Source organism: Pelophylax lessonae (assembly GCF_965119305.1).
Source record: "Pelophylax lessonae genome assembly, chromosome: 1".
Lineage (NCBI taxonomy): Eukaryota > Metazoa > Chordata > Amphibia > Anura > Ranidae > Pelophylax > Pelophylax lessonae.
Window position 1 is genome coordinate 630,671,419 of NC_138768.1, and position 13,826 is coordinate 630,685,244.

The 13,826-nt window shown below is 40.7% G+C and overlaps 1 protein-coding gene across 1 annotated transcript; it reads right to left on the reverse strand.

Annotated features, from left to right (window-relative positions):
- Positions 1–2,183: 2,183 nt before the first annotated feature.
- LOC309559056 (uncharacterized protein) lies at positions 2,184–12,824 on the reverse strand. Its single transcript, XM_082262189.1, has 5 exons — positions 12,533–12,824; positions 8,926–9,078; positions 5,631–5,759; positions 5,414–5,551; positions 2,184–2,323 (listed from the first exon to the last, which is right to left on the reverse strand). The coding sequence occupies exons 1-5, from the start codon at positions 12,533–12,535 to the stop codon at positions 2,234–2,236; spliced, it is 513 nt and encodes a 170-aa protein (XP_082118315.1). The 5' UTR covers positions 12,536–12,824; the 3' UTR covers positions 2,184–2,233.
- Positions 12,825–13,826: the final 1,002 nt, after the last annotated feature.

Consider the following 13,826-nt stretch of genomic DNA (forward strand, 5'->3'; position numbering starts at 1 on the left):
AAAATGACCTTTTTCAATCTGCAGCTGTTGTAATTTTCTGAAATTGCAATGCAATGTCTACCTGGAGCTGTTCTGTACACAGAATGTTTACTAACCACACCCCTGAAACATAATATCCTGCTTGTGTGATTGGCTCACCAATTTTCCTAGAAGTCTGCCTAAGATACAAGTCAGATTTCTGGCATCCCTGCAACAAAAATGTCATTTCTGGTGATATACTCCCAATAGGAACACATCTAAAGGGATGCAGGCCTAGCGGATTTCCTCAAAGCTCTGCAGCTGCCACAGCTAATAGATAATTATGAAACCACTCCCAATTGACTCACTCAGTACAAAGGCACAGAGGAACAAACAATGATTTCTTCAGAATAATAAAAGGTAGGAATCTGCAAAAAAGTTTGTTAAAATCCTTGTAATGTACATAGATCACTCAGAGGGGAATGTTTTTTTTTTCTCAACAAAAGTGGAGTTACGCTTTAAAGTTTTAACTGACACAGACATGAATCTGCCATAGAAATATGGGGAAGCTGAGGCATGCAGCCTTGCTTTCAGAGTGATTGCAGTAATAAATACATACATACATACATACATACATACATACACTATTATATAAAAAATAATAAAATAAAAAGAAATTCCTAATTTGAGTACTTCACAGCCAGTATATCTATAAAAATATTTTTATTAGAAAATATTTATTTAATATGCTACACTATACTTTAACACACAATTATCCAAGACAAAGCAAAATGACTTTTTAGCCATTCATTCATTACAATAATTCAAAAACAGAAAAGCGGAATCTCTATTATGCTCTATGGATACATTCAGTTAGTATATCTAACATACAGTTCTGTATCTATACGTAATGTAAGGTGTTAATGGTTCTCATTTCTAAAAACAAATAGGAGCAAAATGTAAATGTTGCCCATAACTGCCAATGAAAAATGAAAGCTGAAACCCATTTGGTTGCAATGGGCAACATAACTTCTGTTTCTTTCTTTGGATTTCTTTTTCTTTCTTGAAATACTATTTTTAAAGTATAGCAAAACACATGGTCTCATTTAATGTCGATTTCTTATCCCTGAAGCCCATCTCCTGCAAAACATTTTATTTATTTAACAAAACCCTATACAAAAAAAAAAAAGTTTGCCTTGAGTTGGGCTTTAAGTTCCAGTTCATAAGTCTAGAAACCAAGAGCAACAATCAGAATCAATCTTGTGCCAGTTTGGCTTCATAAGCATTATTTATGATGGGTTAAAATAGGGTATTGCACCTAAAGCGGAACTAAAGTCTCAGTTTCAAAAAAACTGCAAGCAGGCAGGATGTTTATTGCTGAATAGGCATGCAATGTTTCTTCTGCAATAATATAAACCTACCTGCCTGCTCATAATCTTCCTTATGCCTCGTACAAACGCAACGATTATCGGCCGACTGATCGGCCGACTTTTGTCCAGAGTTGTGTTTTGTTGGTTGGAATGTGCCTAGACTGCACACGAATTTTCTCGGCCAACAAAAATCTACTTCAGACGTGATGTCATGTGCTGGTTTACTTTCCGTGTGTTTTTTCTTCTCTGAGCATGCCCAGTCTTGCTCATCAGATTTTTGTCTGCCGAAATCTGTACTGACTGACTTAAAATCGGCCGTTGGGTTGACGGCCAACAAAAATTTTATAGCCTGCACACCAGATTTTTTTCGGCCGAAAAGTCGGAGTCGGTTGTCGAAAGCATCATACTAACAAGCCGAAAATCGGCCGATCGGACGTTGGCCAAAAATTCCCGGCCAATAATCGATGTGTGTGTACGAGGCATTAGAATGTACACAGAGCTGTGCAAAGGCAGTTTAGTTTACATTCTACTACAGATCCAGTATACCCAAACATGTGCACAAGTGACGTCATTGTGCACCAGCCAATGAATATGAGCACAATCTGGAACATGGAAGGAGCCGGGCAGAAGATGCCACCACCAGCGAGGGACATAGGACCGGTAACGGAGAGGTATGTATTGCAGACTTCAGTCCCGCTTTAAGAATAAGAACTCTTTACTGAACAGGCTGACAGTGCAGAACGTATGGCCATGCTTTATATAGTGGCACATTTCAGAGCACAGAAGGCAGAAACTATACAAAGCATCCTCTGGATACCAGTCCTGAAATTACGTTATTACACTTCCTTTCTTTCCTTCTTCTGCTTTGTATGTACATAGTGTAAGTTGTTGGTATACTCTATGTATTAATAAAGGCTGGTTTTTCTCATGATCCTGAGAAATTCTTGTTCATTAATTTCTCCATCCCCATCACGGTCAGCTTCATCAATCATTTCCTAGAACACATAACTTCAAAATTAGTGTCTGCATCAAAAAAAAAAAAAAAAAAAAAAAAAAAAAAAAAAAAAAAAAACACATACAGTTGTTAAAAGTCATTTGTAGTTAAAGCAATGGCTGTCAATATATACTCTGGAGACACCTGTATATTCATCTCCAAAGGGGATTAGCAACAGATTTCAATAGAGAGGTTTGGAGAAGATGTATCCAGTTAACCCTATATTAAAAATTTAATTTCTATTATCCCGATTAGATCAGTTAAAGTGGAAATATATGCAAAACTGCTTTTCCCCTTTTTGGATAGAGTAAGGGGTGATTATAAACCCTCATTTTTATTTTTCGCCACCTGTGTCCCATTGCAGATTCCTTTCACTTGCTGTCCCATAGCCACACAGGAAGATGAAATTCCTGCAAATTAAGGGAATTTCTTGGGGACCCCAGGTCACCAGAACTAGTGTCCTCATTGGAAGATTTCCCCTCTATTACATTTCTGGGGACAACCCAACATTTGGGATTTTCTTTTACTTTCACTTTCAATTATTATAGAAACAGGACAAATAGAGAGGGTGACTCTCCCTAACGAGGGCATAGACAGCAATAAAAACTGACAAGTGTTCTAGTCCCTCTCCACTCTATCCAAAACTAAAAAAATTAAAAAATGTTGCCTTTTGTTATACTTTAGATTGTTTTTGCAATGTGCTGGTTATATTTACTTTTATTGTACACTACTAAATAGCGTTTTTGCTCAAGTATTCACACCCTTTGGAATTTACCATGTTTTCTAGCGTTAGAACGTTAAATTAAAATGGATTACATTTTGATGCATCGCGATCTATATGTATGCAACATAGACCATAAATGTCAAAGAGGGGAATTGTTTTTGAAGCAATCGATGTTTCAAAATGAGATATATGCATGTCTTGACTGCAGAAGTATTCATCTAGAAAGCCAGGTATAAAATAGATCCAGACACGCAGCTGGAGGAGCCACTGATTTAGTTTGGCATCTTGGCTGTCTACTGTGATGGTAGTTGAAGTGAGGTTGCCCTTTCTTGCTATTCAGACATTTTTGAAGGGATTGACATGTAAAAGCTGACAAAATACCCCCCACTCCAAACTGGACACTTCTTGCCCCCCTAACATTGCACAAATCGGACCTCACATTCTTAAAGTGATTGTAAAGTTTTGTTTTTTTAAAAAAAAAAAAAAAAAAAAACATGTTATACTTACCTCCTCTGTGCAGTGGTTTTGCACAAAGCAGCCTGAATCCTCCTCTTCTACGGGCCCTCGCTGCTGTTCCTAGCCCTCCCTCCTGTCTAGTGCCCCCACAGCAAGCAGCTTGCTATGGATGCACCCGAGCCAAATCACAGCTCTGTGTGTCCATTGAGACACAGAGTTGCCTTTCTGCCCCACCCCCTCTCTCTCCTGATTGGCTAACTGACATTGATTGACAGCCATGGGAGCCAATCAACAGAGAGAGTCCCGGATGGCCGAGGGACTTGGGACATCGCTGGACAGAGATGGGGCTCAGGTAAGTATTGGGGGGGGGGGGGGGCTGGGGAGACTGCTACACCCAGAAGGTTTTTATCGAAATGCATAGAATGACTTTAGATTAAAAAAAAAAACTTCTGACTTTGCAATTTCTTTAGATTTAGAAGCACGAGAAGCTACATATACATAGGAGAAAATACTCTATAACCCATACCATATGCACCTTCCCATAGAAAAGATGCAATTCAATTTCATTAGTAAATCTGCACTTCTCTGCACCCCAACCAACCACCTGGTGCATATCATTGACACATTTCTTTCTCCTCTCATGCTTGCCAGCTTATTGCTTAGATTTATTTATTCAATTCTATATTATGCCCAAAACACGTCAAGAAATTGTTCTACTTGTATAATCTGGTAATCCATGTTTAGTGCTTCAATAAACATTTTTTTTTATGGGGGGTTCCAACAGGGGGGTTCCAACAGAAGATGATAACTTCTAGCAAAGGTGTGAAGTAGGTAACTCGTCTCTAGACCCATCTAATGTGTATTGTTACTAACTCTCTGAAGGTGGACAAGCTCAATAGATTCGCACTGTTCCATGTGCATTGCAGCATATGTAGTGCCACACTCAGGTAGGTGTGAATTGGTTCAAATCGTTTTGCAGCATGAAAACAGAGTTTGAAGAGGTCGGTTATTTGAGAGATTCAGCAGCTGAATGAAATGACCTGCTATAATGGACTTTCTGGGAGAAGACTGTGTTGCATTACAGATCTGTACAGTCACACTTAGTCAAAATCCTAGGTATAGTCTGTGGGATAATTTAACATTTAGGGCTAACTCAGAGGCAAGCACTGTGATGCTAACGTATTGCAAAGCAACAGGCTTGCTTAAACACCACTTTCCTTTTGCTCTCCCATGGAAGTGGCAATCAAAGGGCCTGGCAGCACTGGGTACCTGAGCGCCAATATGGAAAGTAGGAAAGAGTCACATGCTCCCCATACTTAAAGCACTGGGTATTTTTCTTTGCTCCAGGAGACTCTAACCCGTATCCACCTGTGCCCTGGATGTAACGTCACCCGCCACTGGGTCCCAGAGTGAGTAGAAGGCTGGAGCCTCTGTGAGGCATAAACCAAGCTCAGTCCCTGCTACCCCACACACACTCTGATCAAAGCTGCATGCAGACTTCCAGCCAGCTAGCCAATACTTTCGCCAAGCTGAAAGCAAGGAAGAGGGCTCCAAAACACCCCCACCCATCAAGGGAGGTGCTAGAAGTGTCATCAAAAAGGGGAAAATGTATGGCACCAATACCCCTACACCTAGGAAGAATACAGCGCCACCATAGTTCCCACGCATGTGCTCCCATCATGGCAGAGTAAACATAACTTAGGCCATGGGGGAAGAATCTTGCCTTATAAGATCTAAGTCACAGTGTTTCCTGGGAAAGTGGGTGGAGCTACGCTCCCCGGGTGCTGTCTTCAAAGAAAATTGGGGAAAGTAAGTATAAGCAGTAGGCAGGCATTTAGGTGAACCTGTTGCTTTGCATGGACAAAGAACCAGTTCGCTTTAAATTAATATCTTTTTTGTTTTGAAAAATACCTGCAATTCCTCATCTGTAAGGTTCTCTCCCAACTCCTTGGCAACCCTCTTCAAGTTTTTGAAAGAAATTTTTCCTGTGCCATCATCATCAAACAGTCGGAAAGCTTTCATGATTTCCTCTTTGGAGTCTTTCTCACTCTGGCAATAAACGGAATAAGACAGTAAGCTTTTATTCACATAAAGAAATACGCAGAATGAACACAGTAGTAGGACTTGCCATTTTCTGTGTCATTAGAGCCAAGAAGTCTTCAAAGTCAATAGTGCCTGAGCCATCCTTATCAATATCCGAAATCATCTTCTTCATTTCTTCCTTCTTTGGCTCAAAACCCAAGGCACGCATGGCAACCTGCGAGGAGGACATATATTAAATCAATTAAATATATCCAAAGCACATCCTATATTATATATATTATATATATATATATATATATATATATATATATATATATATACACACATACACACACACACAGTAGTTTCTACTGCTGTATTAGCAATCAGCCATATGTTTGGTATGTCTTCCTACTAGACCTTGCTCACGCTTTAGCTTAAGATTGCAACTTGCACTGCTCTCTATTCCACACGCCAGTGCAAAATACCAAACAGAGTTCATGGCGTGCTTTCCTCCTCAGTTAGATACAAGAAAAATGGTAGATTACTATCTTCTTTAAAGAGCAAAGGACTAAAATAATTAGTTACAAAGGGCTCCCAGCAAATGCTAGACTGGTGACAGAAAAGCTACCACAACTTTATATTAGGAAATTAATGTATTTTGCCAGAAAAAGAGAAAGAAAAAAAAAAAACCACGAACCCCTATTTCTACACATGCATATAATAGGTTGCGACTAATTAGGAAAGCACTGGGAATAAAAACATTCTTAGCTGCAATTTTCCTACTTTCCTTCCTGGTAATAGCACTAAAAAACCCCCACATATTTACCGGTTTGCATTAGGGTTGCCACCTCATTCCTTGAAACCCGAGACATTTACATTACAAAAGTTCTGTATCTGATAAGGGGGGGTAATTAAATTCCCTTAACTTGGTGCCTTCCCTGAAATAAATTGGCCTCAGAACCAGTGCAATTAATATGTGTTCGGTTTTAAAGAGATGAGGTAGCGAATCTATTTTGCATGCTTGTTTAAAGGATCTTAAACTTAAACCACAATAGCTGAAATAGCAAGCAGAGTGATAAAATCCTCTCTCTCTTCTCGATATGGGTGCAATACAGATTTTTAAATTAGCAAGAAACAGTATGAAAGCAAACAACTACTGTTGCATGCTCTCTCTTTAGAAAAGCCAGAATGTTCTACAACGCTAGGGTCACAGGTGTACCCTGACCCTGTATAAACATCAAAAAAAGAAAAACACATTTTAAAAATCAAACTGAACCTCTTACAGTATAGCCCCGGCATCACAGTGGCTTAGCAGTTAACACTTGCAGCACCAGGGTCCCCAGTTCGATTTTCCTTAACCACTTGCCGACCAGCTGCCGCCTATAAACAGCGGCAGGTTCCTCGCGAATCACCGTATTAGTAAGGCGGGTCGTGGGAGCGATCCTTAAGGCGTGCGCGTGCCGCCGGAGGGCCACATGCGCGCTCACTCGACAGCAGGGAAGCCGATCCAAGGGGCCGGCGGCTGCGATTGCCGCCGGTCACCCGCGATCGCACCCTGTGAAGAGATAACGGCAGTCTGCTGTTGTAAATACAACAGATCATTGTTCTCTCAGCTATCAACACAGAGCTCCTGTGTTCCTCCTATTTAGGAACACAGGTCTCAGTGTTGATTTCACAAACCCATCAAAAAATGTCAGTTAGGGGTCCGATCTGTCTGCCGCAATGTCGCAGTCCTGCTAAAAGTCGCTGATCGCCACCATTACTAGTAAAAATAAATAAAAATGACATTAATCTTTCTCCTAGTTTGTAGACACGATAACTTTTGCGCAAACCAATCAATATACGCTTATTGTGATTTTTTTTTTACCAAAAATATGTAGCAGAATACAAATTGGCCTAAAATCATGAAAAGAATTGGATGTTTAATTTTTTCTTTGGGAATGTTATATAGCAGTCAGTGAAAAAAAAAAAAAAAAAAAAAAAAATTATATATATATATATATATATATATATATATATATATATATATATATTTATGATTTATTTATTTTTTTCTGAATTGTCACTCTTTTTTTGTTTACAGAGCAAAAAAAATAAATAAATAAAATCGCACAGGTGATCAAATACCACCAAAAGAAAGCTCTATTTGTGGGGGGAAAAAAAAGGACATAAAATGTATTTGTTACATAGTTACATAGTAGGTGAGGTTGAATAAAGACAATAGTCCATCCAGTTCAACCTGTGTAGGTGTGTGTGGCTGTAATCATCTCTCATAGCCCTGAATGTCCTGATCCTTGAGATGTACGTCTAAGAGTCTTTTGAAAGCCACCATACTTCCCGCAGAAACCACCTCTTGTGGTAGGGAATTCCACAATCTTGTAGCCCTAAAAGTAAAGAACCCCCCACGTTGCCTGAGGTTAAAACGCTTCTCCTCTAATCGCATTGTATGCCCTCGAGTCCTCATGCAATCCCTTTGACTGAACAGCTCTTTTTTCTAAGCTGAGATCCCCATTGAGAAATTTATAAATTGCTATCATGTCCCCCCTCAGGCATCTCTTCTCCAGGGAGAATAAATCGAGCGATTGCAGACGCTCTTCATAATTAAGGTCCTCCAATCCCCTAATTAGTTTAGTTGCCCTTCTCTGGACTCTCTCCAGCTCCAACACATCCCTCCTGAGGACTGGCGACCAGAACTGGACAGAATACTCCACATATGGTCGGACCAGAGTTTTATAAAGTGGAAGGATTATAGTCTTATCTCTGGAATACATCCCTTTCTTTATGCATGCTAATATTCTGCTGGCTTTGGCAGCTGCCGCTTGACATTGCATTTGGGTACAGCATTGCACAACCGCGCAATTGTCCGGTAAAGTAACGCAGTGCCAAATCGCACAAAATGGCCTGGTCATTGAGGGGGAAAATCTTCCAGTATAGAAGTGGTTAAGGACACTATCTGTATGAAGTTTGCATGTTGTCTGTGTGCTTGCATTGGTTTCCTTTGAGTAGGTTTGAGTAAATTGGCCCCAGTGTGTGTATGTGAGATACGGAAATTAGATTGCAAGTTCCTTGAAGGCAAGGACCAATAAAATTGTACAGTATGTGTAAACTGATGGCAATAATCTGTAAGTGGCATAAAGAGTTGAAGTAGTGGTAGAAAAGCTTTATCAGATCCCCTTATAGAACTGATTACATGCGAATGTGGCACAGCAGTCTATTACAGTTTGGAAGTATGTAATGTTGCATCTAATTGTGCTGTGCAAATAAAGAATTCTGGCAAAGAGAATCCCTCCTGGTCGTTATTCCAGTTAGTCATTATAAAAGAACTCTGTTCGGTTAGCTGGGGCACAGTTCTTTCTAAACTGCAATGACAGATCGTATTTAGAGAATTTGTTCCTTACCTTCAATTCCTTGACATCAATTGTGCCAGTTCCATCTGTATCAAACAAGTCAAACGCTTCACGGATTTCTTGCTTTTGTTCTTCTGTTAATTCAGGCTTTGCGCCAGTTTTCTTGCGTTGGGCAGCACCCAGACCAGGTTTTCTCACTGTTGCCTTAAACAAAAATGAAATAATGAAAACGTTTAACCATTATTTCACAATTACTGGCTACGTTCTAGACAGTTAGCATTAAATTGCACCCCTTCCAAAACAAGGTAAGCAATTAGATCTTGATTGTCAAGAGAGGTTTCTAGGTGTGAAAGTACTATGTCAGAGCTGATGGAGCTACAAGACCCAGCTTGTTCTGCAGGCAACCTGAGGAAGCAAAGACTCTGATCTATCCTCAGATCTCCAAAAACAATTCATAATGTGTTTTGTGCTTGTCGAATAAACAGAACAGGATTCATGCAGCCATAAATAAAAACCACCATTTGTGAAATCTAGAACCCAGCCTTTGTAAAATACAGAAGAGAAGCCAGTTACCATTATTCCGGGATACATTGGTCGTACTGGTGGAATAAACAAACGTGGAGGGTGAACGGTGTGGGAATCACTAAATACTGATGAGGAGGATCCCATATTGACTCAGTGCTGTGCTACTACCTTCATTTATACTGGCATACTGAAGCTCTGCTGACTTCGGAAAAACTGATCCATGGCTCATCCCTTGAGGGTCAATAACTCCTGGCAACTAGATCCACTGACAGCTCAATTGGTTGCAGCTTTAGCAACCTTACCAACTACTGACTTGCTTGAATGGCTTTTGGGAGCCACAGTGTGCATGCAAAGACAAAGATGTGAAAAGGGGTCCTAGGTACAATTATCCCAGGAACGTGGTGGGGATTAAAGATGTAGATGTGAAACATCTAGCAAGCTTTGGAAGATATCTGGAGATAGCTGATAACATACAGGCTGCAGTATAATGTAATATATATATATATATATATATATATATATATATATATATATATATATATATATATATATATACATACATACATACACACACACATATACATACATACATACATACATACATACACACACATATATACATGCACATACATACTTTTTTTTTTATAAAAGAAGTAGACAGCACCAGCTAAGAATGAATTGGACAGCACCAGCTAAAGCAGGCATGTTCAACCTGCGGCCCGGAACCGCAGGCAATGCGGCCCACTGCCCCCTGACAATTTTTTTTTTGTTGCTGGAGAGGAAGGAAGTTAAGTCAGGGGCACGGCCACGGCGACTTCCAACTAACTGTAGGCAGAGGCTGCCTCAGAGGGGATCATCCACTAGTTGTGTTAAATTAGTGCTGGGGGGCGGCAGCTCAGGAAGGGCACAGCGCCGTTTTATTACTTATATACCTTAACTATAGTATATATTTTATATGCGGCCCGAGAAAATTTCTCTACACTCAGCCCCGGTTCACACTACTGCGTGTGCGGGGTTCGCATGTCATGTCGGAGCGCACTGCTCCGACATGACATGCGATCAGCTGTGCGGTGCGAGTTTAGCCATACAGTTTGTATGGCTAAATTCGCATCGCACCCGCAGCAAACACGCACAGGAGGCATTTTTGCTGCCGCATCAGGATCGGATCGCACAGCGGTTCACACTTGTGCGATCCGATCCTGTGCGAACTGCACGATCGCACTGCGATATGCGATCAAACTGGGGGTGTCGTTAAGATTACATTGACACCCCCAGCGGATCGCATATGGCAGTGTGAACTGCCGGGGGTGCGTGTGCGATGCGGGAACAGGCTGCGAATTCGCAGCCTTCCCGCATCGCATCAGTGTGAACCGAGCCTCAATGTGGCCCAGAGAAGCCAAAAGGTTGGACACCCATGATCTAAAGGAAAACAGTTATCTATGCATGTAACTACTAAGATATACAAAATCCAAGGGGTTACAGCACAGAGAGCATAATGTATGTGTTCATTTGCTTATTTGTTATTCTAAAATGTTTTAATACATCCTGTATTCGACAATAACTCATGTACATCCCTAGAAAATTGAGATGCATATAATGAAAGGGATTGCCGTCATTTAGCTGGAGAAGTCCCTAGCATGCAGATGCAGGTTTACATGGGAAAATCAATACCCTGCAATAATAACCTATCAGCTGATATTCTGCTGTCTGCGCCCAGTTACATCACCTTTTTCAAACAGATGCATGTAATTTAGAAGTTGAAATGCAAGTATTAAGGTTTATATTTTTTCTACCCAGTTTGACATAAAAATACAGCAGACAGTACATGGCAATGTAATTATAGACCCCAATGTAATCATGGAGCTCAATGTAATTAGATCCCAATGGAATCATAGATATCAATGTAACCATAGATCCCTGTGTAATCTCCAAACGTAATGCAATAATGGTGTAATCATATTATTTAATGTATTAATATATCTCAATGTAATTTTAATGTAACCATAGATCTCTATGTAATCATAGCTGCCGGTGTCATCCCAGAATGTTTACATAGATGTCAGTGTATTCATAGATCTCAATGTAATCACACATATCAATGTATTCATAGATGTCAATGTAACCATAGATCCCTGTGTGATCTCCAAACTTAATGCAATAATGGTGTAATCATATTATTTAATTATAATTTAATGTATTAATACATCTCAATGTAACCATAGATCTCTATGTAATCATAGCTGCCGGTGTCATCCCAGAATGTTTACATAGATGTCAGTGTATTCATAGATCTCAATGTAATCACACATATCAATGTATTCATAGATGTCAATGTAACCATAGATCCCTGTGTGATCTCCAAACTTAATGCAATAATGGTGTAATCATATTATTTAATTATAATTTAATGTATTAATACATCTCAATGTAACCATAGATCTCTATGTAATCATAGCTGCCGGTGTCATCCAAGAATGTTTACATAGATGTCAGTTTATTCATAGATCTTAATGTAATCACAGGTAACCATAGTGTATTCATAGATCTCAATGTAATCACATGGATCAATTTATTCATAGATATCAATGTAACTAAAGATCCCAGTGTAATCATAATGTAACCACAGATATCAATGTAGTCATTATGTAATCATGGATCTCGGTGTAATCATAGCTGCCAGTGTCATCAAAAATCTCAATGTAACCAAAATGTTTACATAGATCTTAATGTAATTACAGATAACAATAGATTACAGTGTAACCATGGACGTAAAGGTGATCATAGATCTCGATGTAATCACACATACAAAGTAATCACAATGAATTCGTAGATATTGATGTAATTGTAGATCCCAGTGTAATCATAATGGAACTACAGATCTCAATGTAGCCCTAATGTAATCATGGATCTCAATGTACTCACAATGTATCAATCGATTTTAATGTAATGAAAGAAGTCAATGTATTCATAGATATCGATGGAATCATTGATCTCAGATTAGCAGAAGAGGAGGCAGACCCTGTACACAGGACAGGATTGAACACAGCCATGGTGACGATGCAATCTCATAGACTGCTGACATCGCTGGCCATCACCAGTGCTCAGCACTTCCATTGCAGGAGATGAGACTCACCATTTCCTGGAGATCAGCGATCTTCCCAACGTACAGACGATCGGGCGACCCTCCTCGCACTGGCTGCAGGGACACTCTGTTACTGGGTTACGGCCCCAACACACGCTGGCCCTGGGGAGGCGCCTGTAGCTGTGCTCCCGCCCCGTCCCTCGTGTTCACGTCTAAGTGCAGCAACAATGGGCGCCCGATGTGCCCGCCATACCAAAAGAACGTTAGCAAAACAGACGCTCATTGGAGTGTATCCATGGCGACACTCCGCCCACTCACCCCTCAGCGCGCAGGCCTAAGCCGTCAACCACGCCTATCTTTGCTCAAGCACATGTTAGGTTTATGCAGACCCCGCCCATGTGATGGCCGGCTGTGGGCGGAGTGTTGTCGGAGCATAGAGGAAGCAGTTGGGATGAGTGGATTGGAGAGTGCTGATTGAACAGGTCAGTGTGCGGTAGGGTTGTCACCTCTTCCCTATCAACCAGGACACATATGAATTACACAGGTTCTGAGGCTGATATAATGCACATAAGGCACTTAGTTTAATTACCACCTTAATCAGAAACACAGAACCTGTGTAATTAATATGTGCCCTGGATTAAAGGGATGAGGTGACAACCTTAGCGTGGGGTGGATAGACTAGGCAGTACAATACAATATAATACTTATTGTATGGAAATGGCCAGCATGTATTTAGGAGAGAACCTCTGCTGTATGTGAGGTCAGGCTGCCCTGTATGGAAATGGCCGGTGTTCCGTGAGAATTACCTACCCGTGAGAAAAACCTACCCCTCGTCACTTCCGGTGTACGAAAGTGTCTGTAACGCCGCGGAATTACATTAAAACAGCTCGCCAGAAATATCATGTGATCTCCACTGCTATCCCTGTCACTTCCCTGATCTTGTCTACTAAATATAAAACCGGCGGCGGCTGTATGACAACATAAATTTCGGAGCCGCCAGCCACTTTTATATTTAGTAGACAAGATCAGGGAAGTGACAGGGCAAGGAGCGGAGCTTACTCATATTGCAGTACAGCTGTTTTAATGTACCCGCCGCGATGGTAGGTTTTTTCCGCGGAACACAGACTAGTGCGCATGCGCACTAGGGGCTGTGAGCATGCGCACTGGCAGGGTAGGTTTTTCTCACGGGGTAGGTAATTCTCACGGAACACCGGCATATATTTAGGAGAGAACCTCTGCTGTATGTGAGGTCAGGCTGTCCTGTATGGAAATGGCCGACATATACAGTGTGTGTGTATATATATATATATATATACAGTGCCTTGCAAAAGTATTGGGCCCCCTT

What these genes read in the sequence shown, in the direction of transcription:
- LOC309559056 (XM_082262189.1), bottom strand. An exon ending in TTGATGTCAAGGAATTGAAG is followed by an intron (nt 5,760 to 8,925) that starts GTAAGGAACAAA and finishes TCCTCCTCGCAG; the next exon opens with GTTGCCATGCGTGCCTTGGG. An exon ending in TTACAGATGAGGAATTGCAG is followed by an intron (nt 2,324 to 5,413) that starts GTATTTTTCAAA and finishes TATGTGTTCTAG; the next exon opens with GAAATGATTGATGAAGCTGA.